Raw genomic sequence first — 25,647 nt, 5'->3', positions numbered from 1 at the left:
GCAAACAAGCTAACGAACGTAGCTTCAAATGACTGCTGTCCGCTGCTACGAGCCATAAACAGCTAACGCGCATGAAAGCGCGAACTCCGTGGCACTGGTAAAACTATGTGTACTTATCAGTTAGTGCTGGGACCGATTAAACGAGCACAATCCTCCGTATATTTTTAAAACGGTCAGACAAAGCTGGGCGAGCAGAGACGAAGAACTTATCAGGAGACGTGAAGTGAAGAGAAGTTATCCCCTCCTCTCTTTGCTCAATTTACATATGACGCAAGCACGTTAGTGCATGCACATAAATCCTCATAAAAAATGCATTGAAGGGTATGTTTTCGAGAGAAAAAAATGTTTTAACATGAGAGTCAATGGGAGAATTTTCGGGCGATTCTCCACATCTATCAGAAGAGGTGGAACCATAAAACGTGACTTGAATCTGATGATTCTGATTGGACAATGACAGATAATATGTCTAGAACACTGATAATAACTACCTTTGCTGGCAGAGAAGGCTGAAAGGAATATTAGTACTAAGGATCTTTGGAATTTGGAATTGCTGAGGGAAAAAAATTCTCTTTCTCCTCCTAGTTGGGAGGGCGTCGCCCAAATCGCCCCTATACACCGTCCGCCCCTGGGAACAAGTAAAATGTTGCACTGCCAAATATCCAAAGTTTTTCTTTCAATAGTGAGAACGGTTGTGTTTGTCTGAACAAACACCAGAGATGGGAGGTGAAGCATTTAACCAAACAGCTTAAATGAGCAAAACGAAGCACCATCTTAGGTCTTAAAGCAGGTCCAACTTCTATTCATGAACTAATTGAGTCAGTCTTGAAAATAATCACATAAGACCATCATTGTACGCTAAAATATTGGAACTGCAATGATTAGTTCTTTAGCAACCGCTCGTACGAAAAATGCCATCACTAAACCAGAGATTGAGCAGTTGAGTGGGCGGGCTGCTTGCTAACAACATTCCTGTACAGGAATCAGCGCCACAAGGCAGAAGTAGTATTCCCGAATCGTGCACACTCATGTAACCAATCATGCCGTCTGACTGAGGTTAGGACCTCCTACCTAATTAACATATGGACACAGAAATAAATAAATGTAGGTGAACAGAAATGTAGAAATAAATATAAAGCATTTATTTATTTATTTATGCATTTCTATATTTATTTGTTTCTGTATTTATTTATTTAATCCTGTATTTGTTTATTTATGCATTTATTTATTCCTGTTTTATTTATTTATTGATATGTCAGGTATCATCCTCCATATCCTTTTAGCATGGATGGAAATTATCAAGGAACAAAGAAATTGGTGAGAAATTGCTTACTTTATGTTCCAAGCTTGCTTCCACACCGGCCATCAAATCTCATTAGTCTACCACATTTTGGTTAATGTGCCAATGAAAATGCAGCAAATTCAACTTAAGGTTAAAAATTAAAAGGGTGAATAAACATTTGTAAAGTCTGCAGACTGAGTCTATTTTATAAAACACAACCTCATATCTGGCAAATGCAGTATATAGAGCCCACAGCTGAGGCGCACACTTCATGGCCGGTCTTTAATGTGGTACCATTATACTCACAGGTCACAGGATAAAACACAGGGTTAACCCATAGCAGCCTTGTAAAAAAAAAAAAAAAAAAATGGGGGCTTTAATTGAATGACTCACTTCACTGAGATTGGACAGCCCCAACAACACGAGCCAATGAAAAGAAAGTGACTAACGATGGGAGAGATGGGTCCCAACTGTTTTCTCAAGTCGGAAATCTCCAACTTTATTAGACCACAACCAACCATTTGATAGGTTCCTGTTCCTTACAGTTTTATTAAAGATCTTACACAGCACGCATTTTACAGAAGTGGAACACCCTGAAATCACGTCCTAATTACACCGACTACAATAACCTGGTTCCCATTAAAATGTGCAACAACATTTAAAGGAACGTTCAAACATTTGGTACAGTCGTAGAGAATTGGGAGTTGGTTTAAAAGCAGTAGGTCAGGGAATAATTTTAAATCTGGGTCACCTCAGAAGAAGGAAGCAGGCACAACTTCATTCATTCATTCATTCATTTTATACCACTTTATCCTCCACATGAGGGTCACGGTGCCAATCCCAGCAGACATAGGCGGGGTACAGCCAGGACAGGTTGCCAGTCCATCACAGGGCCACAAACAACCATCCACTCTCACACCTAAGGTCAATTTAGCGTGTCCAATTTGGCAGACAGTTTTGTTGCCGCTTCCATCCATTACTGCAGTAATATTTGCTTCTTTTCCTCTCGTCTGCCATTTTCCACCATGTTTCCAGTGCAATGAAGTGACAATTTATAAAACTACTTCCATGAGTCCCCCTAATGTTTCTATTGCACTTCACGGTATGTCTTCCAAAATTTGACAAAAAAGTCATACTTCGGTATGTCATCCAAAATTTGAAAAAAAAAAGTCATAGTTTGGTAAGTGGTCTAAGTGGTCTAAAATTTGGCAAAAAAAAGTCATGATTCGGTAAGTCATCCAAAATTTGACAGAAAAGTCATACTTGGTTACAACGTCTAAAATTTGACAAAAATGTCATTCTTAGGTATGTGGTCCAAAATTTGACAAAAAAAGTTATACTTAGTTATAATGACTAAAATTTGACCAAAAAGTCGTACTTAGTTATAACGTCTAAAATTTGACAAAAATGTAATTCTTAGGCATGTGGTCCAAAATTTGACAAAAAAGTCATACTTAGTTATAACATCGAAAATTTGACAAAATTAAAAAAAAAAAAAACTTCCGTATGTCGTCTAAAATTTGAGAAATTTTAGACGACATACCGAAGTATGACTTTCACATCTATATTATAACATTTTCCACTTCCCACCACCAATTTTCTGCATTTCCAATTATTTGCACAACTTCAACACAATTCACGAATGTACATTGAAAAACCCTCATAGTGACACCAGTGTAGTGAGAGTGAAAAGCGAAGGTATTTGGTGTATTTATGGGAAAAAAACATGGCATTTTCCCTTTCTCTTCGGGACCCCCTGGGAGGCCCCAGTGCCCGGTTTGGGAAACACTGAGAGCAGCACTGGAGGAATCTACGTCTTGAACCGTGTCCAGCAAACGCTTCCTCAAAACAAGTTTGTTTGTAAAAGTTATTAGTTGAATAATAGGTGCAGACGCGCTGTCTGAGGTTGTTGAATGTTCCTACCTGTGTTCGGAACGCTGTTATAATTAGCACTTGGCTGTTTGTCAGAATAGTAGCAGCAGGTTATGCCACTGTTGTTGCGTGTTAGTTGAAGTTCCAGGAGCTAACAGGGCTAAGTGAGCTGGGTGTGCTGAGCTAATGAGACTTGTGTGCTAGCTGGCAGAGTGAGTGAAACAATGAGCGCAGAGTGCAGTCAGACTTGGCTCGCAGCTCCGCTGCTGCATGCTGTGTTGGCTGTGTGTGCTGTGAAGCTAGCCCCAGCTTCCCTTTGCACGCAAGGCTGACGTTAAACGGCTAAGCGAGTCGATGCATTATCAACAATAAGAGAGGAAATGGAAACGGAACAACTTACCGACTTAGCTACTCGCTCCTATTCCAAACCCCGGCGTGTCCATGGTGCTGTGCACTCCATAAAAACAAGTCACTGTGACGAGCCTGAATGACAATAAAACCATGAAAGAAAAGAAGAAAAAAAATCCCGAAGAATCCAGTGGCAGCGCACTCCCTAGACATCCAACACAAGAGAGGAGGAGAGGCCAGCGATTCACTGGACTTCTGCCATCACACACAGAGATACTGTGCACACCGCAAACAACCGAGTCCGGGGGACATTTTTTTGTATCGGTGCCCGCCAAGTGCGGTCCTGTCCGGCGACCCTGTGGATATTAATCCCACAGCGAACAGCTTCCCATCCAGGTTAATTCCTCCGTGTTCACTGTTTCTGGATGGGCGCCGCGGAGATTCTTCGTGTGGGAACTGATACAATGTAGCCAACCAGCAGCAGCGAGGGCGGGAGAGAAATCCAGGAGAGGCGGTTCCACTCGGACTGAACTGTCACACCGTGCAGAGCCCCGAGTTTAAAGACACGGAACTGAATCCACCTCGCAGCATGGACTATGATTTAAAGGTCCAGTGTGTCAAGTGAAGATACAAACCATAAAACAAGTGTTTTTTTTAATAAGTGAAAAGTTATTTTCGTTTTTCATAGCCCTACACTAATCCTTTTATGTGAAGTCCAGATATGGTCTTCACAGCAGAGGCTGCCATTGTGCACCTTCATGTTAGCAGAAGCTATACAACATCTCATTCAGGTCACCAAAGTTCATACATAAGAGGTCATCCATTAAAAAAAACAAACAATAATAATAATTAGCATTCTTGCCATTACTATGTCACTAATACACACACACTGGATCTTTAAAGGTAGTGTGTAAACTTTAGCAACACCAACTTCACGGAGCACTTGGACAAGAACCAGCCTGGGACCCAGACACTCGCTCAGAAGGAAGGGATAACAGATTTTAGTCCCTTAAAGGTGCATTATGTAATAAATCTAAAGCAACTGGCCATAAAATCCTCCTAATATGTCACAGAGACTCAGGAATAATGTTCATATAACAAACTGAACTCACCAACAACAACAGTACAGACAAAATATTTGCATTAAAAATATATATTTTGCGGACTGCAAATCATATTTATGTTTTTGAAATCATGTTTTGGCATGTGGCGCCACCTACCGCCACCTACCAATCATTGCAGTCAGTAGAGTCTCAGCTGCCGAGCAACCACGGGTTGCCAGTTACGTCTGAGCTACTAAGGCGGAGAAAACGTAACCGAAAAGACCTTGATATTTTGAATTTGTGTGTAGGAAACGTTTTTGGCCACATTCTCACATATGGCTCCTTTAAATAAGGGTTCACCAAATAAATTCTCACTGGAAACTAAAGTTTGTAAATCACTCACTGCACCATAGTCCAATCAAGAAAAGATGCATTTTAGCTCATTAGGACACAACACATTTGAACATTAGGAGGAAGCAGTTGATCAACGACTCCTGCGCCAACATATTTATAATTAGGTGAGCCTTTTGTTAAGAGGCTAAAATCTGTTTTTCCATGTTATAAATGGAAGCAAGTGTCCGTATCCCAGACTTGTTCATGGGAAAAAATGCCTTGAAGTCAGTGTTGCTAATGGTTGCTAATGGTTGCTAATGTGTCAATACCTCATACAACAATTTGTTTCCTCCTCCAGGGCAGTTATGTGTTGAATGTCAGAGCGGTAACTTGTGGTCGACAACAAGGTCCTAACCAGGACTTTGTAAACACTGAGGTCATGAGTTCAAGTCGCCTTCAAGCCCTGATCGCCGTCTTTGTTTTTCTCTCTATTTAGTAAAAAATACTGATTGATAAAATAACAAATATAAAGATTTGACATGGTCACTAAGTGTTACACAGCTACAAGAAGGCGATCAACGCACCCAGAAATACAAGATGACAGAAAAAAAAGCCTGTGACTGTAAAGAGACACCTTCTGTTTCGGTTACTAGTTTTTATATGTGAAGAAATCCTCTTCTTAAAAATAGTTATGATCCATTTGTGTCACTGTGATTTACACCTCTCCCCGTCACACACTCTGCCAAGGGCTCCACTGTTTTCTGAAATACATTCACTTAATGTCGCATCACAGTGTTTATGTAATTCTTTCCAAGGCCTCCTACAGTGTGATCATATCAAAACCTGCATTCATTTAGATACAGATTTTTTCTTTTTCCACTTCAGGCTACGTCTTTGTAAAGTGCACATATTAGTATATTTTTATATAAAGATCTACTGGGTATAAATTCACAATAATCGGTTGACGATGCCTTCATATAAATCTATAATAATAATAACGTTACTCTGACATCATTTCATTGTATTTTCAAGTGATATAACTCCTAAATAACCAATCAAATAATACATCATCTCTAATCTGTGCAACACAACTGTATTTTCTCTTAATTTCTTGTTTTATTGCACTCTTAGAAATAAAAGTGCTAAGTAGAACCCTATAAGGTTCTTCGGCCTGTCCTCATAGGAGAAGGTTCCGCCTGGAGCCCTTTTGGAGGGTTCCACCAAGAACCCTTTTAAAACCCTTTATTCAGGAAAGGGGTTTTAAAGGATTCTCTGGATCAAACTGGTTCTTACTGGAACCATTAGTGTTACCAAGAACCCTTGAAAAACCATTTCTTTGGGAAAGAAGCAAATGGTTCCAGGTAGAACCTCAGCCCTTGTTGAAGAACCCTTTTGGAACCCTTATTTCTAAGAGTGTACCTCTGCCCTTTGCTGCTGTAACATGTGAATTCCCCTGGCTGGTGTGGGATAGTAAATTAATCAAATCTAATCCATAAATCTATTTATTTCAAAACCCATTTGAACTGTTTACATAGTCTTCACCTGCTTAATTAAAAAAAAACATACCTATACAACACCCTATGTTGTGCCGGTGTTACAGATCAGTCAAAGTGTCTTATTAAAAACTATTTTCGGGTTGCTCTATGAAAAAGGAACATGCTCGGGCTCATTTCTAATGCTGGTATTAATGTTGGTTATTTATTTCTTAGGCGGCAGGCGGCAGGTTTTCTACCTTGTCATAAACCATCTGGAATATAGGTACTGAACACAAATATGTTAATAATAAATGTTTATACATATATACCTTTAAAAAGATGAATTAATCTTGTTTTTCCCCACAGTGGTTTTCCATTGGAGCAGTCCTCATAATGAACACAGGTGCTTTATCTAAGAAGATAAAGCAAGTGTCATAAACACCAGGCAGAGGGATGTGTCACAACCTGGCAACCCCAGTGTGCTGTATAATGGTTCCTCACTGATCAAAAATGTGCCAGTAGCAGATTTATTGAGCATAAATGAAGGTGTTGGCTGAGGACAGATGTACAGATGTCGAGTTTGAGGGAAGTGGTGACATTAAAGTAGTTTATATAAACTCTGTGTCGTTTAACCCTTTAAGGTACGCACCAAGAAAAAAGCAAAGGAAAAATTATTAGCAGGATAAATTATTTCTTTGCATTTACTTATGATAACAATAACAACAATCACATTTTTTTTTTTAATTAGACCCTACAGTGTTTCAGATACAGGCCTCTACCAAACGGTTGAGATGTCTGTTCATAATAAAACTGGTTTGCATAATTCATAAAGTACAACATTCAGAACAAGTCACATGAAGTGTTAGTGAGTTCAGCTTGATGCATTTTTCAGTGCGATATATTGACTTAAAGTGGTAAGTAGTACCTTCAAGGGATAATCTGCTCCACACTGTAAACACGAACACTAAAGGAAAGATTCAGTTCATGGTAGTTTAGGATATTATGATTGTTGGTTCATTTTATTACAGCCATGTCAAATTAGCATTTTGTGGAATGTCAACGCTTTAAAATAGTCTGATTCTCACACACACACACACACACACACACACACACACACACACACACACACACACACACACACACACACACACACACACACACACACCCCACACACACACACACCAATCTGGATCCATTAACAAACAACCAAAGGGGAAATTCTCAGCAAGCCTGTAATAAAGAAAACAACACAAATCAGCCGACTGTAAGACCTTTTCAGATATGTCACTATCCCAACTCCCACAGAACGGTGGATAACCTTTCATGTTTTCCAGCTTCAAACACCATGAAGGCTTTAAGTCGCTGTCTCTCTCAGCGCTGGTTTCCCAGGCAACAAGAATATGATAATGTTGCCTTTGACATGACAGAAGGAATCATCTCGCTAACAAACAGAGACAACAGGCACAGAGAGGGCCGGGGGAGAGGAGCCGGAGAGGGGGGGCCTGAATTAATGGACTCATTTTCACACAGAGGGAAAAGCAGCAGCAGCAGCAGCAGCAGCCACTCACCATCCTCCATTTTTCTCTATTGCCTCTGATGCATTCCTGCTGGCAGGCACACTCATGCTTTCCCAAGGGAGCAGCCAGCTTCCATTGGAAAGCTAAATAACAGTCAGTGGCTGGTGGGGACTGGAGGGGACAGCTTTCTGATGATGACTGCTCCTCAACACCTAGGCTCCAAACCAAGTACTCCTGAATGTCACACCAACTAAAACCTGAAATGAACAAGCTGTGCGGACGCCATGTGTTTCCCATCAGGAAAGAAGGGCTAATCAGGCAGCCATGTGGAATCAAAGAGGGACCGGCTCGAGTCGTGTGATCGCCTTTCCATTACTCTATAAAAGAAACCGTAAAGCCTTGAAGCCAATCTAAAGGAGACTTGTTCCTTGACATGTTTAAATGAAAGAGCCGTGTCCATGATGAACGCTCAACGCTGAACATTCGTCAAAGGCAGCGGAATAAAGTGTAAACAATGAGTATATGTGTTCTTTTATTATGTGGGATTTGCGTGAACTTACTAATGCGTTAAGATTACAGTTAATGATCGTTGTCCTCTCATCACAAGTGCAAGAACTCAACAATTATCCAAGATTTTGCTGTGAAGTTCTAAAGAGAAATATCACTTTTGTTTTCTTGCGTTTCAACAGTGAATAATAAAAGAAATAACCCTTTCAGGTCCTACTCAACTATTTGGTCAACCACACTTTAAGTCACTATATCTCATTGACAAATGCAACAAGCTGAACTACTTTTTATTTATTGATCAAGAAATTGCACTTAATGTGACTTCTCTGAATGTTTTTATTTTTTATTATGAACCGACGTCTCAACCGTTTGGTAGAGGACTGTATCTGAAATATTGTAGGGTCTAATTGAAAAAAATATATATTGATTGTCGTTATTGTTATTATAAGTGAATAAAAAATTGTTTTCTTGGTGCGTACCTTAAGGGTTAAAATCTGTCCAGTGTTACTTTACTGACATGTTTCTCCGCTGCTGATCCATTTTTGGCTCATGGCTGATCTAATGTTCACCAAAACAGATTCCTCCTCGGCTTAATGCATCTTGTTGTCTCGTGACTCCAGTCCATTAAGCGCTAATGGTACATGACCTTCGCTGGTGTTTGCTTGACTATAACGAGACAATCGAAGCGCCGAGTAAAGAAGACAAATCTGCGGCTTCTTTTCCCTGCTCATGTGAATCTCCTCTAACAAGACTATGTTCAAGATCTTTTCCCTTGTTAATCACCACTCCATAAATAACAAAAGTCTCTTCTTGACCACTTAGATCCTTAACCTTTTAAGGTACGTACCAAGAAAAAAGTAATTGAAGGTGAAGTAAAGCATTTTTTATTCACTTATTATAACACTTACGACAATCAATATATATTTTTTTAAATTAGACCCTACAAGAGCTTTGGGGACAAAACTGGTTCCTAGAATAATAATGGTCACATAAGTGACTTAAATCTAAAGCAGACTATGGATTCGCAAATTGTAAACGTGTTCATTTTGTGTTTATAAGATGCCAGTATATTGTGTTTATTTATCAGTTGTGTTGTGTTGCTTGATGTTGTTCATGCATGAACGCTGAACCAAATTGCCTCTTATCTGATAATAAAGATACCTTGAACCTGAGACGCTCCATGTCAGTGCGCTTTCAGAAATGATCAAGTAAATTGACAAATTACCGAAAAATTAAAACAGTCATGAAGCACTTGTGTCTATATTTATGGATCTGGAAGAAATGGTTTGTTCACACTGGTGGTCGTCTTCAAATTCAAACCACTTTGGGAAAATATCTAACCATTTGTCATGTCATTACATTTCATAAAAATATATGCACATTTTTTTAAAGCCTGTGGCAAAAACAAGTTTACATGTATTGTCTATCACACAGTGATATGCAAATAGTTAATCCAGAGTAATCATATTATGTATCAGCTGCAGTGGCAGCTTCTATGAAAACAGAAGCCTGGAAGGGACTATTTTACATATTCAAGAGCTTGAAAATGTGTATGTTTAGATATTCACCTCTAGTGGCTGTGAAGACGAAAAATCATCTGAGCTCTCTTCAGTGAGGCATCGCGTGTTAGATTTGGACAGAAAATATGAGGATAAAAGTAAAAGAAACCTTTGAAACGATCTACATTTATGTGTAAATGTGCAGGTGTTTTGTCAGGATTCAATCTTTCACTTCTTTGTGTAAGAACCCAGCGGCTCGCTCAGGAAAAAAACAGGCGTCAAGATGTTCATCCAGCATGTAGCAGTCACTCGCTCATCTCACGAGACTCGAATGTGTCGAGTCCATCTGTAGATGATGAATTCAGCTCACAGAAACCAGAGTTGACTTTGCACTTGATTCAGAAAACTATCCCTGACCCACTTTCCAGCTGCTAGAGAAAACACTCAGACAGTGCAAACCTCTCAGTTTCCCACAGTGTCAGTACAGGTAAAGAGTTGTTGTTTTCTGAATCATAAATTCCATGAAAATCTGCCACAGGCAGCAAACAGACAGTGGTGAACAAAAACAAGTTAGTTTCCCATATAATAGTCAACAGATAATCAACCAAGAATTGATCATACTTGTAATCATACGTCGACATGACCCTGTTTACTTTCACGTGACAGACTAAAGAAGTATTTCAAAGATGGTCAATAACACTGAAATAAATTATATTTATAATCAACAGGCACTTTTGTACAAGGTTACGGTTAGAATCTGTAGACCACAATTTATAGCCGACTGGCAGTTGGTTAATTATATATTATATACATATAACTGTTGACAGTGACACTGAGTCAACAATGGACTCTCAAAATAAAGGGTTACCAAACAGGAATTTTAAAATTTATGTAAACAGATTAGTCCAACTGAAATGTCTCCCAAAATTTGGACGATCACAAGATAATGCTACCGAGAGTCGATCAGTCAAGCTAATACCCACAAAAAAGAAGCTACTGCACAACAGCCACAAAGACATAGTAAATTACAGGCCAGTACATTTGTTGAACCGATGAGGACATCCATTTTATGCTCTCTTTGCTTAAAGAATTGAAAATTCCCAATGGCGGGAAGACTCGGAATGCTGCTAACAATTAGCCGCCAGCTAAACCGGAAACCACCTAATGCTAATGAGCTGAAAGGAGGCGTATCACTACACTCTTAGAAATAAAGGTTCCAAAAGGGTTCTTCTACAAGGGCTGAGGTTCTACCTGGAACCATTTGCTTCTGAAAAACCCTTTCCTGAAGAAAGGGTTTTTCAAGGGTTCTTGGTAACACTAATGGTTCCAGTAAGAACCATTTTGATCCAGAGAACCCTTTAAAACCCCTTTCCTCAATAAAGGGTTTTAAAGGCGTTCTTGGTGGAACCCTGGTTCTACCTGGAGCCAAAAAGGGTTCTCCTATGAGGACAAGCCGAAGAACCTTATATGGTTCTACTTAGCACTTTTATTTCTAAGAGTGTAGCGAGGGAAGGCCAACAATAAACCCTGCTTGTGCTTGTATACTGGAACAAGGACAGTAGTCCAATAACCCTAAACATCAAAGTAAGTTTACTACAGAGTGACATTAAACACAGAGAATCCAGCGTTAAGTTAAAGTGAAGCAGCTTCAGAATAGAGCTCAGCATAGAGAGTTAGAGTGCTGAAGAACCTCCTGGGAGCAGTTCACACCTCTCAGCATGAGAATATAAGGCGGAACTCAAGTACCTTTGTAGAAATAATGGTCCAAATTTCCTCAGGAACATTATGCAGCTGCAGATCTGCAGAGCTCATGTCTGGGGTTTGAACAGTTATTTCGTCTGATGGTTGACTTACTTTTTCCAACAGCCCCTTTAAAACAAATTAAGATCAGAAAACCAGGTGATTCTTCTCATGAGTTTTCCTGCCACTGTACAACCACTGGAGTCTTCACTATTGAGTTTTTAATATTCTTTCCATGGCATTCACATTGAGGAAAACTGATGGCCATAAATTTAAAACATCCACTACAACGTTTGCCGTGTTCCACAGATCATTCCATTCAGCAAGGTCAAAAGATCATGGGCCAGAGTGATCACTTATCGATGGATCTTTAGAAATAGTAGCGAGTGAAAGCCATTTGTGATGGAAAATCCATTTTCAACTCAATTTATGCATCTGCTCTCCTTTTTCCTGTCTTCTTTTGTTGGGTCTGTTTGCTTTTATGTATTGTGAGAATTACTGGTATTTGAACAGCTCAGACTTCAATTGATTGGTCGCTGGTACCACTTTATAATGCAGGCCGAAATGTACAATGGGATTTTGTTGCACAAACAAAACACTTATACACTCTTAGAAATAAGGGTTCCAAAAGGGTTCTTCTAAAAGGGCTGAGGTTCTACCTGGAACCATTTGCTTCTGAAAAACCCTTTCCAGAAGAAAGGGTTTTTCAAGGGTTCTTGGTAACACTTATGGTTCCAGTAAGCACCAGTTGATCCAGAGAACCCTATAAAACCCCTTTCCTGAATAAAGGGTTTTAAAAGGGTTCTTGGTGGAACCCTCCAAAAGGGTTCCTGGTGGAACCTTTATAAACAGGTTCCACCTGGAGCCAAAAAGGGTTCTCCTATGAGGACAAGACGAAGAACCTTACATGGTTCTACTTAGCACTTTTATTTCTAAGAGTTTACAGATAACAAAAGATATGAAAACATAAGAACCAAGAAGAAAATGAGGTCACGTTAACATGGGATTTTAGAGGAAAGGAAAAGTACTGGGTAGTAATACACTGGAACAAAAGCATAATATGGCAGAAAAAGATACTGGTTGGTGGTTTAATGTATTTGACAGCTACCCAAATTGTAGGGTCATGGTAAAGACAAGGGGCTTTGGCAAAATCTCTTAAAACTTTGAGTGGGAGGGGGGTTACGATGAGTAATGCTTCCAACATGACAACGGGGGTTGTACTTTGTGATGCAAACATTGGCTTTTAGACAAAGTTAGAATAATGAGAGACTTGTACAGATATACAAACAGCCAATGACCGTTAAATGCTAATTATGTGAGCTGATTACGTAACTGATTAGTAGTTGTTAATTACAAGTTATGTAAAATGCTACTGGGTATATGGATATACCCAATAACACTATATCTCCAGTGAGACTATTTAAACTTCTGGATCTGGATTGTATGGACTCATTTTCAAAAAACTTACTCTCCTGATTCCTCTGGATTCCCACAGTGTTCCAACAGCTGTCGACACACCACTGGACTTGTGGTTATGGCTCCAGTGTGTTTTCCTCTATATTTGCTCCATTATACCAAAAAAAGGCAAAACAAAAACCCAGGTTGGAGCTAGTTTATGGTCGCTCACCCAAGTCTCAAATCTCTCTCTTTTGCTCACTTGCCTTGAGGGATCCCTAAGATGGAGCCTATACCTCAGACCTCTGAACTAACCAACGCTAACACACAGTGGCTTCGGCGTCGGAGGCAGTGCATGGAATCCTGGAGGAATTCTGCTCTATTTACAAACTCGGTCTAACCTTAGCCGTGCCGTGTATCAGGTGAACTTATTAACAGCAAAGTGCAGTTTACATTCCTGATTTGGTGAAAAAGAGTTTGGATCAGTTTGTTATGTTCACACAATTATTTGTTTCGATTGGCAAAGGTTGTGTAGGGTCCCAAAATAAAATAATAATCTATAGTGTCGTTTAGTGTCACTTTTTCACAGTTGGAGTACCTAAAACAGTGATCCAGCACCTAAAGGGTGGCGCTACAAACACTGCACGCCGTTCGATTGGTGGACAGAGAATCATCTTTTCCAACAAATTTGTAACAGAAAAACATATTAAATGTATTATGCATTATGGCAGACAGACAATTCAAGGCTGCATGTGTTTTTTTAAAGGGCTCATATCATACACTGTTTTGACAAGTTAACCTACGTGGTCCCCTGGTGTCCTAATGAACATGTGTGTGACATGCTTTGGTCAAAATACCTTAAGGATGAAGCACCACAGCAGTTCAATCACTCTGTCAAAACAGCCCTGTTCAGAACGCTCGTTTTTGAGTGCCTGTCTCTTTAAATGCAAATGAGACACAGGAAACTACGTCAGCGTCACTGAGGCTCCGGCAGCTAAGAGTTAGCATTTGGAAAAGCCGTCATTTGCCGACTCCTGGAGGCTGGAAGTTTGTGTAGAACTCTGTGCTGCACTGTGCAGCCAAGGATAGATCACTTCGCATACTCGTGCTATTCTGGATATAATTGCCCTCTCGCCTGCACTCTCGGAAGTCAACATCGCATGTTTTATCTCCTGTACTTAGACTGAGGAGGCCCACAAAAACACGAGTGAGTCATCTTTTTTCACACTTTGCCTACTCATAGGGCCTCCAGATTCCAAAATATAAGTATTAAAATGATTAAAAAGTTGATTTTGCATAATATGTCCCCTTCAAATTGAAGAGGCTCCACTGAATCACACTATTTACAAAGTTGTTGCAGCACTTGCCGTCCTCCTGCCTACACAGCCCACGGCAGGAAATGAAAGCCAGATCAGGGTTTATCATTGACCATGGTGAGCTAAACTGCACTGAACTGCTTGGAGGAAATGTGGCATATGTTTTTTTTTTCCTGTGCTGACTTTCTATTAAGGTGAAGAGGGAACACTGCAGGGTGGTTTCAGGGCATCAAATTGTTTTCAATGAGCCAATATGGTTTTCTAAATATTTCCTTTGTACATCCACCCTGGATGGACAAGGCGGTGTTCTGTGACAGATTATGAGACGGATGAGCCACAAGCTGTTCCCAGGTTGTATTGTTCCCCTGCCTGCTGCCACCTCCTCTAAAGTGCTCCACAGCCTAATTCATCTTCCAGGCCTTTGGGGGATTTTGAGGGGGGCTATGCCCTCAGTCCAATCAGTCTCTCAGCAAGCACACAAAGGTCCTGCTGCTTCTACAACTGGAAACTTGGCTTAATGGTGAGCAGTCAGAGCTGTTGGACTGGAGTCAATTGCATTTCATTTCAATCAGGAAATTCAGCTGGGCGTCTTTCTCAGCCCAAACGATGAATAAATACATTACGCTTTTTTTTAAATGTCTAATTTGATTTAAAACCTTGAGTAACAGGAAAGTTGGAAGTTGACTGCAGGTTCGGTTAGGTTTGTCGCTGCAGAAACAGGTGGTGCTCAAAATTGGCTTGTTATATTGCTTCATCTACTCTGATTAGTACCTCTCCCCTTCCACCAGCCTCATTATCAGCAGGGTGGTTTATGATGAAGGAGATGAAGACTCACGCATAAAAGCACATAAAAATACCACAGAGAAAAACGTGGTCTCACTTTAAGGGAACATTTGCTTTCCGATGGAACGCTCTACGTTCAATGTTGTCACGTCAATTAAATATGAGGCTGGTAGCTGGTTTGTTTACTTGTTTGTTAAGAGGTTAAAGTTAAGGTAAATACTGAATATTTCTAATTGAGGTTATGTACAGAGTACATTATTATTTTTTGTCTTTCAGGTGTTTCCTCTCGAAGTTGTTCTCTTTTTTTATGGTATTTTATGATGCTAAGCTATACTGAGCTAAACAGCTCCTGGCTACAACCTCATATTTAACAGTATTGTTAGTGTTTTTTTTTTTTTTATCCAACTCTGTGCTAGAAAGCCAATAAACAGAGAAGTGTGTAGCTGCAGGCTTGTAGTCAGGAGGTTTAAGCCTGTGGAATTAGGCCCCTCAGCGAATTACAGTTGTTTTTAAATTACTTCACTTAACGGACAATCACAGTGTAAGTACTTAGTGAGTTAAGTATAATTTGTTTGAAATTATATATACATTTTGTCATGTACATGTAGCAGCATGGGATTGTGTCACATTATTGATAAGATAACAGTGACAATACTGGTATTAAGAACACTCAATAGAAACTTGAACTAGCGTTAGCCTAAATATTAACGTTAGCTTGCAGCTCTGCAAAACGAACTGGAATTGTGTCACATTATTGATAAGATAACAGTGACAATACTGGTATTAAGGACACTCTTGTCAATAGAAACTTGAGCTAGCGTTAGCCTAAATATTAACGTTAGCTTGCAGCGTTGCAAAACGAACTGGAATTGTGTCACATTATTGATAAGATAACAGTGACAATACTGGTATAAAGGACACTCTTGTCAAGAGAAACTTGAGCTAACGTTAGCCTAAATATTAACGTTAGCTTGCAGCCCTGCAAAGCGAACCATTAGCACATCTATAGCATAAACATTGCTCGATTTGGCCAAGCCCAGCTATATTAATTGTATATTAACTGTTGATTTAATACCTGTAAGGCTAATTAGCTTAATTCTATCCAGTACATACATGCATTCCACATTCCAAAAATGAAAGCATGACGAAAAGTGAAATAGGTCTACAGCATAAACTTTCTAATATTATATTTTATATTATTGTCACGGTGTGTAAAAACTAGAGAGTAGACCAGGGGTCACCAATGTGGTGCCTGCGGGCACCTGGTAGCCCGCAGGCAGCCAATACGGTGCCCGCGGGCTCACTTCACTTCACCTCACTTGCATGTATCCTTATGATCGCTCAGTAAAATATCTTTGATATTGTTTATAAAAACTGGTAATCGTTAGGAGTAAGCACTGGAATTAATGTGTATGCAGTTGAATGCATAATATTAATCATCCATCCATCCATCCATTATCTACCGCTTTTCCTCCACCAGAGGCTCTCTTTAGGCTTTTATCCTCACTTGTAAAATATTTTCTGTTAATTCATGTACATTGACTCTGTCAAAAGTCCTCTGGTCCAGTATCTCTCAAAGCAGCAATGCCTTAAAAAAATGGAACTGCCTTATCCTTCAGCATTGCAGATTGTTCAACAAGCTAACATGCTGTGCCTATCTCAGCAGACATTGGGCGATAGGCGGGGTACGCCCTGGACAGTTCGCCAGTATAATATTAATCATTTAAATGGTAAACAAACAAAAAAATATTATATGGTAGCCCTCCATATTATTTTTAACCCTTAAGGTAGCTCTCTGTCTCAAAAAGGTTGGTGACCCCTGGAGTAGACCGATACCGATTATTAGTAGTCAAGGAGACTGATAACCGATATTTGGGGCTGATATTCATTTGCCTTTAAACGTATGTTAATTAAACAGCTTTTCAGATTTGCAAAATGTCAAAGGTTTTTTTTTATCTGACAATAGACATCTTTGTTTTAAAATTCGAACAAAAAGTGCAGGAAGCTCCCAGGCTCAACAAAATTTCTTATAAAGTTAAATGAAAACAAATTAATTAATTAATGGCTGTCGGATTTTAAAAAAAGGCTAATGCCGATATACGTCAAAATAATTGGTCTATCCCAAGTAAAAATGGAGGGGCTTAATTCTGCGGCGCTAAACTTACGGGTATAAACCTACTGCCTGCGAGCCTGCAGCTACATACTATTGAATAACCGTGTTTCCCAAAATGTTGAACCACTCCTTTAAGGGACAGGATAATTTGCTGCGGGCATTTAATCCGTTTCCGCTCACCATAACTCCAACAGCATGGCCCTTTCCATTATTCAAATGGATCACCTGGAGCATTTTCTCGACACAAGTGCATCACATCATCTTTTGTGCATGAAAAACCAACAGCACATGATCTCATGGTGTTTATTTAAAGAGGCTTAGTAAAAACTGCATGTGCTTGATTGTTGAGCCGAACAGAATGGAGCGCTTGTTTATGTGAACTTGGATGTCTGCTCTCATCTGGAGAAATGCCTCGGATCTGGAAGAAAGAAGAAAAGGCCACCCACAGGGCAAGGAGCTGTCATCGTTGATTCACTGGAGGCTGAAGTTAGTACATTCTTAAGCAGCCTCACTTATAAAAAAAAAAAAACAACAACAACAAAAAAACTCCATCTTGACAAAAGAGACCTCTCACATCCACTGGGTGGGAGATTACTGGGAGTGCTGGTGCAATTATGCGTCCTCACAATGAATGGAGCCGAGCGCACAGAGTTGCAGCTAATCTGCAACTAAACAAGAGTAAAGCTAAGCTAATCAACAGCGAATTACAATGCTGGGCACAGGCAGAAACATAACAACTGTGTGTGTGTGTGTGTGTGTGTGTGTGTGTGTGTGTGTGTGTGTGTGTGTGTGTGTGTGTGTGTGTGTGTGTGTGTGTGTGTGTGTGTGTGTGTGTGTGCTGATGACTCACGCAATGCCTTTCAAACCATGTTGAAATACGTCCCGAGGCCAGAAACAGCTTTAGTCAAAGAGCCACTCAACACATTTGGAAGGAAATAAACACAGCGACGATGTTGAAAGACAAAATTACAGCACATTGTCAGCGAGAGCCTGTCTCAACAGAACTTGACCCCGGGGGGGGGGGGAGACTTAAAAATAAAACATGTCAGCTTCCCTCTGTGTTATTTGAATATAAGCAGTTGAATCCTTTGCGAAGTCGACATGAATTATTGTCGAGGTGGCAGTCTGTGCATGTCAGTGCTCCTGTATTCAGTCAGGATTGAAAGGAAGTGCAGATCTGATAACCCTTTTATAACTCGCGGTGTATACGAGTCACGTTTTTAAGTACACAGTATCACGACAGATTACGACTTAATACTCAAAGAACCATGTTTTGTGGCTGGGATCGAGTGCCTCGCTGTGCAGTTCCACTAAAACGTGGACGCTTGCAGAGCTTTTATATCAGAAAATCAACAAAGTCAGCAGTGTGACAAATCAACAGTAATCCTGTATGGGCTCTTATCGTGATTTGGTAAGTTGTTACAGTAAGTATTTCAGTGTAATCATGCTGAAGTACTTCTATGATTAACAAGTGAGGAATTAACAGCTGGGTAGATCTGTGAAGAAATTAAGACGTTGCATTGGCCACCGTTGCCATTAACTCCCAGTTTGGTGTGTTTACTTCATGTAAAGCTATAATCCTTCTTCAAACCCACTTATTGAAACAATTTCCATACATCCTTTATCTATACTAGTTTTACTATCTATACTAGCATTAAATGGTCGCCACCAGAAGTAAATGGACACCGACACAGAGACTGTGGTGTCAGCTTTGAACTAGAGTTATTATTTAGATATTAAAATGACATGGCATTGTCTCTACAAAATGGTCTGTCTCGAAAGTGGTGGAATCTGTGATTTCTCAGCTGGATTCACACACCAGCAGCAGCCATTTTAGACCAGGAGTTGGCCCTCTTCATTTACCAACTTTCCATGGTTACCGTCTTCTTCGTTATCTCTCTGAAAGTTCCCATATTTTGCAAAATCAACTTTTTAATCATTTAAATCCTTATATTTGGGACAATCAGTCGGCAAAGCGTGAAGAAATATGACTAACTCATGTTTTGTGGTCCTCCTCAGTCTAAGTACAGGAGATAAAACACGCGACTGTTGACTTCTGTGCTCATTGGGACGTCACAATGCACTAAATTCCTGGAATTGTTGTCGCACGGCGCTCTGCTTTGTCCGTAAAAAATGCGAGAGTGCTGGCGAGCGCAACAGTATCCAAAAACCGGAAGTCCGCGAACAGTTCTATTCTTGGCTCCACAGTGCAGCACAGAGTTCTACACAAACGTCCAGCCTCAGAGGATTTATCTGTCCAGTAGATCCAGTTTTCCAAATGCTAACTGCTGTTAGCTCTCATTAGCCTCTGTGGCTGTTGTCATTTCCTGGCCCTTAAATTTAAGGTGGACCTTTAAGGTGGACCTAAAGAGATACTACTAAACAGAACGTTTCGAACAGGGCTGTTTTGGCAGGGTGATCGAACTGCTGTGGTTCTTCATCCTTATGGTATTTTGACCAAAGCATGTCACAGACACCAGGGAACGCAGTTAACTTGGAGAAATAAGGGACAAAAGGGACACTATTCAAGAGTGTGCCACCAATGGACTACAAAGTGTTGCGTGCAACCAGCTCACATAAGAGCGCAGTAAAGGTCTGCTCGCATTCGTCCCCTTAGGGTTTGTTCAAAACAATGCATACATGGTTAAATGATGGATTTAGGTCCACATGGTAAAAAAAAAAAAGTACCAAAAATACCCACCCTGGCGAAAGATTGATGCAATCTATAATGACATTGATGAGTTCTCGGTGGAAAGTCCCGCTCTTTTCAAATAATTAAAAATGCAAGCAAGAATGGAACTAAAACGTATATAGCTAATTAAACGGCTCAAGAAAATTGCATTGCAGAGGACATTGGACTAAAATAAATCATTGCTTACACAACTTTACCCTCGAGGGAAACTTAATGTATGAATCGCACATTGTATGAAGAAGAGACGGCTGAATGAAGGATGAAGATGCTTGAACAAGCACCGGTTGTTGCCCTTACAGAGAGAGACACTTCTGAGAGTAATGACAATTACTGTAGTGATACAGTGCACTCTCCTATTAAAAAGACTGGAAACTGCAGTCGCTTGCACCAACTGCGAGTAAGAGCGAGAGCGGCGCCATGATGATTATCATAATAATAATAATGAGTACGCACAAGAAATAATTGTCTTCTACATATTTAAAACGTCCTTGGTGTCTCTTGAATTTGCCCTGGGATTTGTTTTTCTGGTAATTGCATATAAGCAAGTGCATATAGTGTGTAAGAGCACCTAATATTTGTATTTCAAAGGAATGCTTCCTACATAGTAGGAATCTACATTAATTCAGCGATTAACAGTCATTACCAGCTTCAGTGTAAAGATGAATACATGCCAAATATCACAGCAAATCTTTGCAGTGAATAAGTTCTTTTTTGGAATCTTTTGACAGGTCTAGTTTGTTTACATTGAAACAACCCAATGACCCCTTTCGCTCAATCTTAATCGAAGCGCTTGTGTGGAACAACTGTCATCGGCAAACAACTCCAGGTGACGGATGGTGTTTCACTCCATCAAAAAAACAAAAACTCATTTGTTCCCGAGGACCATAAGACAGCCCTTATGTTCATTTTACATAACCACGAGTGACATTCTGTCAACCACAAGTGCAATATTTACCTTCACTATCACAGTTGTACAGGCAGGGAGCACAGACTCAGGACGGAAAACTCCAGCTGTTTGGAGTGAAAATACCCCTGTGTTTTCCTAAGCATTGCTGCAGACACAGTAGAGCGAAAAAGTAGAGTGAAAAGCCACCCAAGAAGTCCACGAGTCTGTTGACTTATCAGCACTGGGTTCTGTTCATTTTTGAAGCAGGATTATAAAGCTTGTCATGATAAAGAAAAAAAAGCTCACACTCCACAAGGTACTGAATTCACTTGCATGTATTTGATCAGTCTACACCGAGTACCTGCTGCTCGATGTTGGATTGCATTCAGTACGTTTAGTTTAGTCGAGCTACAGTTGTAGCTTGACAACATTGTATATCAGAAAATTGATTTAATGAATTAAGCTCGTCAGCCTCCACTCTTTTCACTCGTTTGTTCGTTTTGGTTTAGCTTGCAGCTAGTTGTTAGCATGTCGAGCACCATTCCGAGTCTTCCTTCCAACCATGGAGTTTAAAATATTAAATTCTTTAAGGTGACAAAGCATACAATCGGTCTTTGTGAGTGCAAAAGAATGTACCAGCCTGGATTTCACCATGTTCACCAAGTACCTTTTTTTAGTACCTGCTCTGGTGAGGTTCCAAGGGATTGGTCAGAGAGTGTTGTAAACTGGAGTCATGAGTGCGACGTCTGACGCAGGATACAAACCGATCAATCAGTTAAAAAGACTTGAAAAAATTCTGAAAACGTGTTAATCTCCAACATTTACACATATGCGAGTTATGGAGGTCTACTTAGATACATTAACTTGTTTACCACCACCCAGAAGACGGACTGTGTCGTGATTGACCAGCCAACGACAGCTTTCCCAACTGTCTTGTGATCGGCCAATACCTGGAAGTAACGTAATCAGCACACCAGCTCTCAGAAGCGCAGAGGGTTTTTTCCGAGATTACAATACAACACAGCGTTCTCAGCAGTGGCCGAACTGTTTGTTTTGAACTGCCAGGGCTTCATAAACGAGATAATGGCGCTGATACACACCAAAAAAAACAGTGTTAAATGTTATTTCCGTTCTAAGTCCGCTTTAAGAAAATCACTAAAATCTGAGTATTTAACAGAGGAGTCTGGTGTATTTAGCTACAGCACTGCTAAAACCCACAGTGTGTGAGCCGAATCACAACCTGTTCGGCCATCAGTGACTGTGTCAGACAGATGCAGGAAGTACTGAACTAATCTGTTTAATGACTTGCATTTACCTTTGTATTACTAAAATAGGGGTAGTGTTTTTGAAAATTGAGCTTCCCAACCTCAGTTTCCCCAAAGCTTGACATTGCAATGCTAATTCGGAACTTTTTAGACCCACCCGTAGGGGGACCGGACCTCATTCCCAGAATGTAAACATTGTCCGCCATCTTTGCTAACAGTTACGCTAAAGGCCACATTATACTTCTCCGACTGCGTATGCGTTATCCGTCTGCGTCACCACGGAGACGCCTCGAGCATTTATACTTCTGCGTCGTGGGGACGGACACTCGCTGCAATTTCCCGCCCGATCAGTAGGGGTTGCTGCGCAAGGTTGTTGTGCTTCTGGCTACAGTGAGCAATGGCGTCCGAGAAAGAAAGAGAGAGAAAGACTGTTGTTGTTGAAAAAGTGGCCGTTTCTCACTTTTCTGTGTCACGGAACGCAGTTTTAAGATTATTTGAGGCGAGAAATTGGCCATTTAGTGTCTAAACATGTGCTGTGTGTGTTAAGATATGACGTATTTATAGTTCGGCAGCGGCGTTATCGGCGGGGATCAGCTCCGCCTCTGTCAGGACGCCCGGAGCGCACTGAGAGCCGGCACAGAGCAGCTTAGCTCGGCCTGTCCTGAGGACCAATCGCAGCTCTTGCCGTCTCCGTAGTCCCTTGACGGAGTGACGGACACTTAAAAAATATTCCGTGCACCCGGAGACGACGCAGAGGCTCTTCGACAGGTTCTGCGTCGACGCAGAGGACTCTGCGTAGCTACGCAGAGCACTTTACGCAGGAGTATAAATTGGGCTTAACAGGACCAAGCATCACTGGTGGGCACATGAAGACGATATTTCATTATATATTATATATATTATTAACTCAGGGGAAACTGAGGTTGGGAAGCATGATTTTTCAAAAATTATACCCCTATTCTAGTAATACAAAGCTAAATGCTAATCACTTAAGTATTACTTTAACTGATTCAGTACACTGAAAATAACTGCTTTGCTAGTCACTAGTTTCTGTGTATCATGTATAAGGGGAGAAATGTAAGATGACGTGCCTGGTACCCAAACCGTGTGGATTCAAGCTAGTGCTCGAACTATAATGAAAAAGAGCTGTTATTCCTGCATGTACCAGATTTTTCTATTATTTACAGGTTAAGCTAGGTTGACAACCCAATCACATTATCTGGGTGTTAGTCCGACATTGGGAAATTCAATTTAGTACAATTTTAATAAGGTTGACAACAGGCCTGCCTCTGACGAAGATGAATGACAGACGGCCTCTTTTTAGTTGTTAATGACAATAGATAATTCAAAGATATCACTCACGAAACGGTGATTTGGTTGTTCTTCATCACCGAAAGACGGCATCCTCATTCACAACATGCAGCCTTTTTCATTTCAACAATTCCCATTTTAATTGGCAGCAAAATTGTGTGTCAGGTCAACAACTCTGCAAATGGTGGCCTCTTTTTTTGGAACACATAATTTGCCATGTTCCTTTGAGATAGCTCTTTTTTTTTGTTCTCTCAGCTCCTCCTCTGACATCAGTCTGCTGCCGATGGGACCAGCCCCTTCTTGGCACCTTGGTGGTAGTGACTCTCCAGCTTCCCTGTGAGAGAAAGAGGGGTAAAAGGGAAGGGTGGGAGGGGAGAGAAGAGGAAGGGATGAATCAAAACAGCATCAAAGGGACACAGTGACCTTTATGAGAGCTCAAGGCCTGCTGATTAGAGGCGGCCTCAGGGAGACCAGGGATAGTGAGACAGACAGAGAGAGAGAGAGCTAGAGGCCCTTTAAAACAAAAAAAAGAATACAGCTTTTCTGTCCTTAAAACACCCCGCATTATATCAATTTCAATATTCAAAGCAATTACATCAAGTCAAATACACTGAACTTAAGTTATATTACATTTCAAGGAAATTATACTGCTATTATTCTGTACACTTTCAAGCGTTGCATTGAAAGGTTGATGAAAACTGAACCGTACTCACCCAGAAAAACCCTTGCACTCAGAATGTTAATGGTTGTTTGACACACATGGTAAAATATTTAATTTAATCCTCAAACACCTTTTTCTAATTCTGTAAATACCACCATATATTGTGACACACATACAAGTTAGCGATAAACACTTTTTATTAGGGAACACATATTCACCATTAACTAGGTGCTTACTAACATGTATATAAGTAGCATACTAGCCCTTTATTAGTAAACATTAAGCACGTATTAACATCTTATGTAGGAAAAGTCTTAATTCATGTAGTAATAGAGGTAGAATAAGGTTATGTAGAATAAGGTGTTAATATGTGCTTGATTATTACTAGTGCTGTCGAACGTCAACGGCGTTTAACGGCATCAACGTTAACTCATGGCGCGTTTCCATGACGACTGACTGGAAAAAGACGCGTGTGACGTCATGTTTACGTGACGTCATGTTTACGTGACTCCAGATTGTTAAAATGAGTCTCTAAAGTAACGCTAAACTTTAAAAACAAAGGCACACATACGCAGTACACAGGTACGCTGGTTATTTGTAGCGCTGCTCTTTCCGTTTAATAAACAGACCGCTCCAGTTTGACTGTAGGCGCGCTAACGGCGCTAAAAGGAGCTAATGCAGCTAACAGAGCTAGCTGGTAAATGGTGCCTGGACTCCGGTGTCGCGGCACGTCACGCGCATCTATTTGCGGTTAGTCGCCGGGGAAACGTGTCATGCGTGAACACGCGTTAACCTTTTGCACAGCACTAACTATTACTAATAAAAGGCTAGTATGCTACGAACATATCGTTAGCCTAATAGCATAGTTGCCTAAGTCATATTTGAATGTTTTCGGAAAACAAGAAAAAACGCATTTTTTAGCAAGCACATTGGTAAAGTTAGGCAGATATCACAATTATCACAAAAAACAAATGACTTAGGCAATTAAGCTATTAGGCTAACGATATGTTAGTAAGCACCTCGTTAATGGTAAATATGTGTTCCCTAATCTAAAGCATTACCGAAAACGTTCATATTATCATAAAATAATTCTTTACATTTTAAGTCTTGACTCAAAATAAATCCATAAAATGTACTGTATGCATTAGACGTCCAGATATGGTACAGATTTAGGTGGGAACATCTATGACTCTATGAGGAGTCATCAGTATATAAGATGGAAACTGCCATGTAAACGTTATTTATTTGTATTGTAAATTGATCAGAGACTATTACAAATCTTTAATGGACACCTTTATGAACCATCTTTATCTCACGCCATCCAGCCTGAACTCCTCGAGGAAAGACTGATTTGTTACTCCGCGAACAAAACCATCAACGCTAACAGAGGGAGCATAAAAAGTAACAGTCACTAAACTGTGAGTGCGCTTAATGGATGTATCCGAGATCTGCTAATGTCTGTGCGTGTCTCTGCGTCTGCCAAGATTGCAACAATCCAGTTGTTGATATGGAAACTGACATTTTGAATAGATAGATACTTTATTCATCTCACAGAGAAATTCACAATAGGTAATAGGTAGGTAATAGGAATAGGTATAAAACAGTGGTTTCC

At 40.3% G+C, this 25,647-nt stretch overlaps 1 protein-coding gene across 1 annotated transcript in view; it reads right to left on the bottom strand.

The window, feature by feature from the left end:
* Nucleotides 1-23,564: 23,564 nt before the first annotated feature.
* trip4 (thyroid hormone receptor interactor 4) overlaps nt 23,565-25,647 on the bottom strand; it is a 62,624-nt gene continuing 60,541 nt past the window's right edge. Inside the window, exon 13 of the mRNA XM_083901101.1 lies at nt 23,565-23,708. Within this exon, the coding sequence (XP_083757227.1) occupies nt 23,644-23,708 (65 nt within the window). The 3' untranslated portion in view covers nt 23,565-23,643. The remainder of the gene's footprint in view (nt 23,709-25,647) is intronic.

The sequence above is a fragment of the Microchirus variegatus genome (assembly GCF_963457635.1).
Source record: "Microchirus variegatus genome assembly, chromosome: 14".
Lineage (NCBI taxonomy): Eukaryota > Metazoa > Chordata > Actinopteri > Pleuronectiformes > Soleidae > Microchirus > Microchirus variegatus.
The sequence above is the reverse complement of the archived record's forward strand: the minus strand, read 5'-3'. Positions and strand labels throughout refer to the sequence as shown.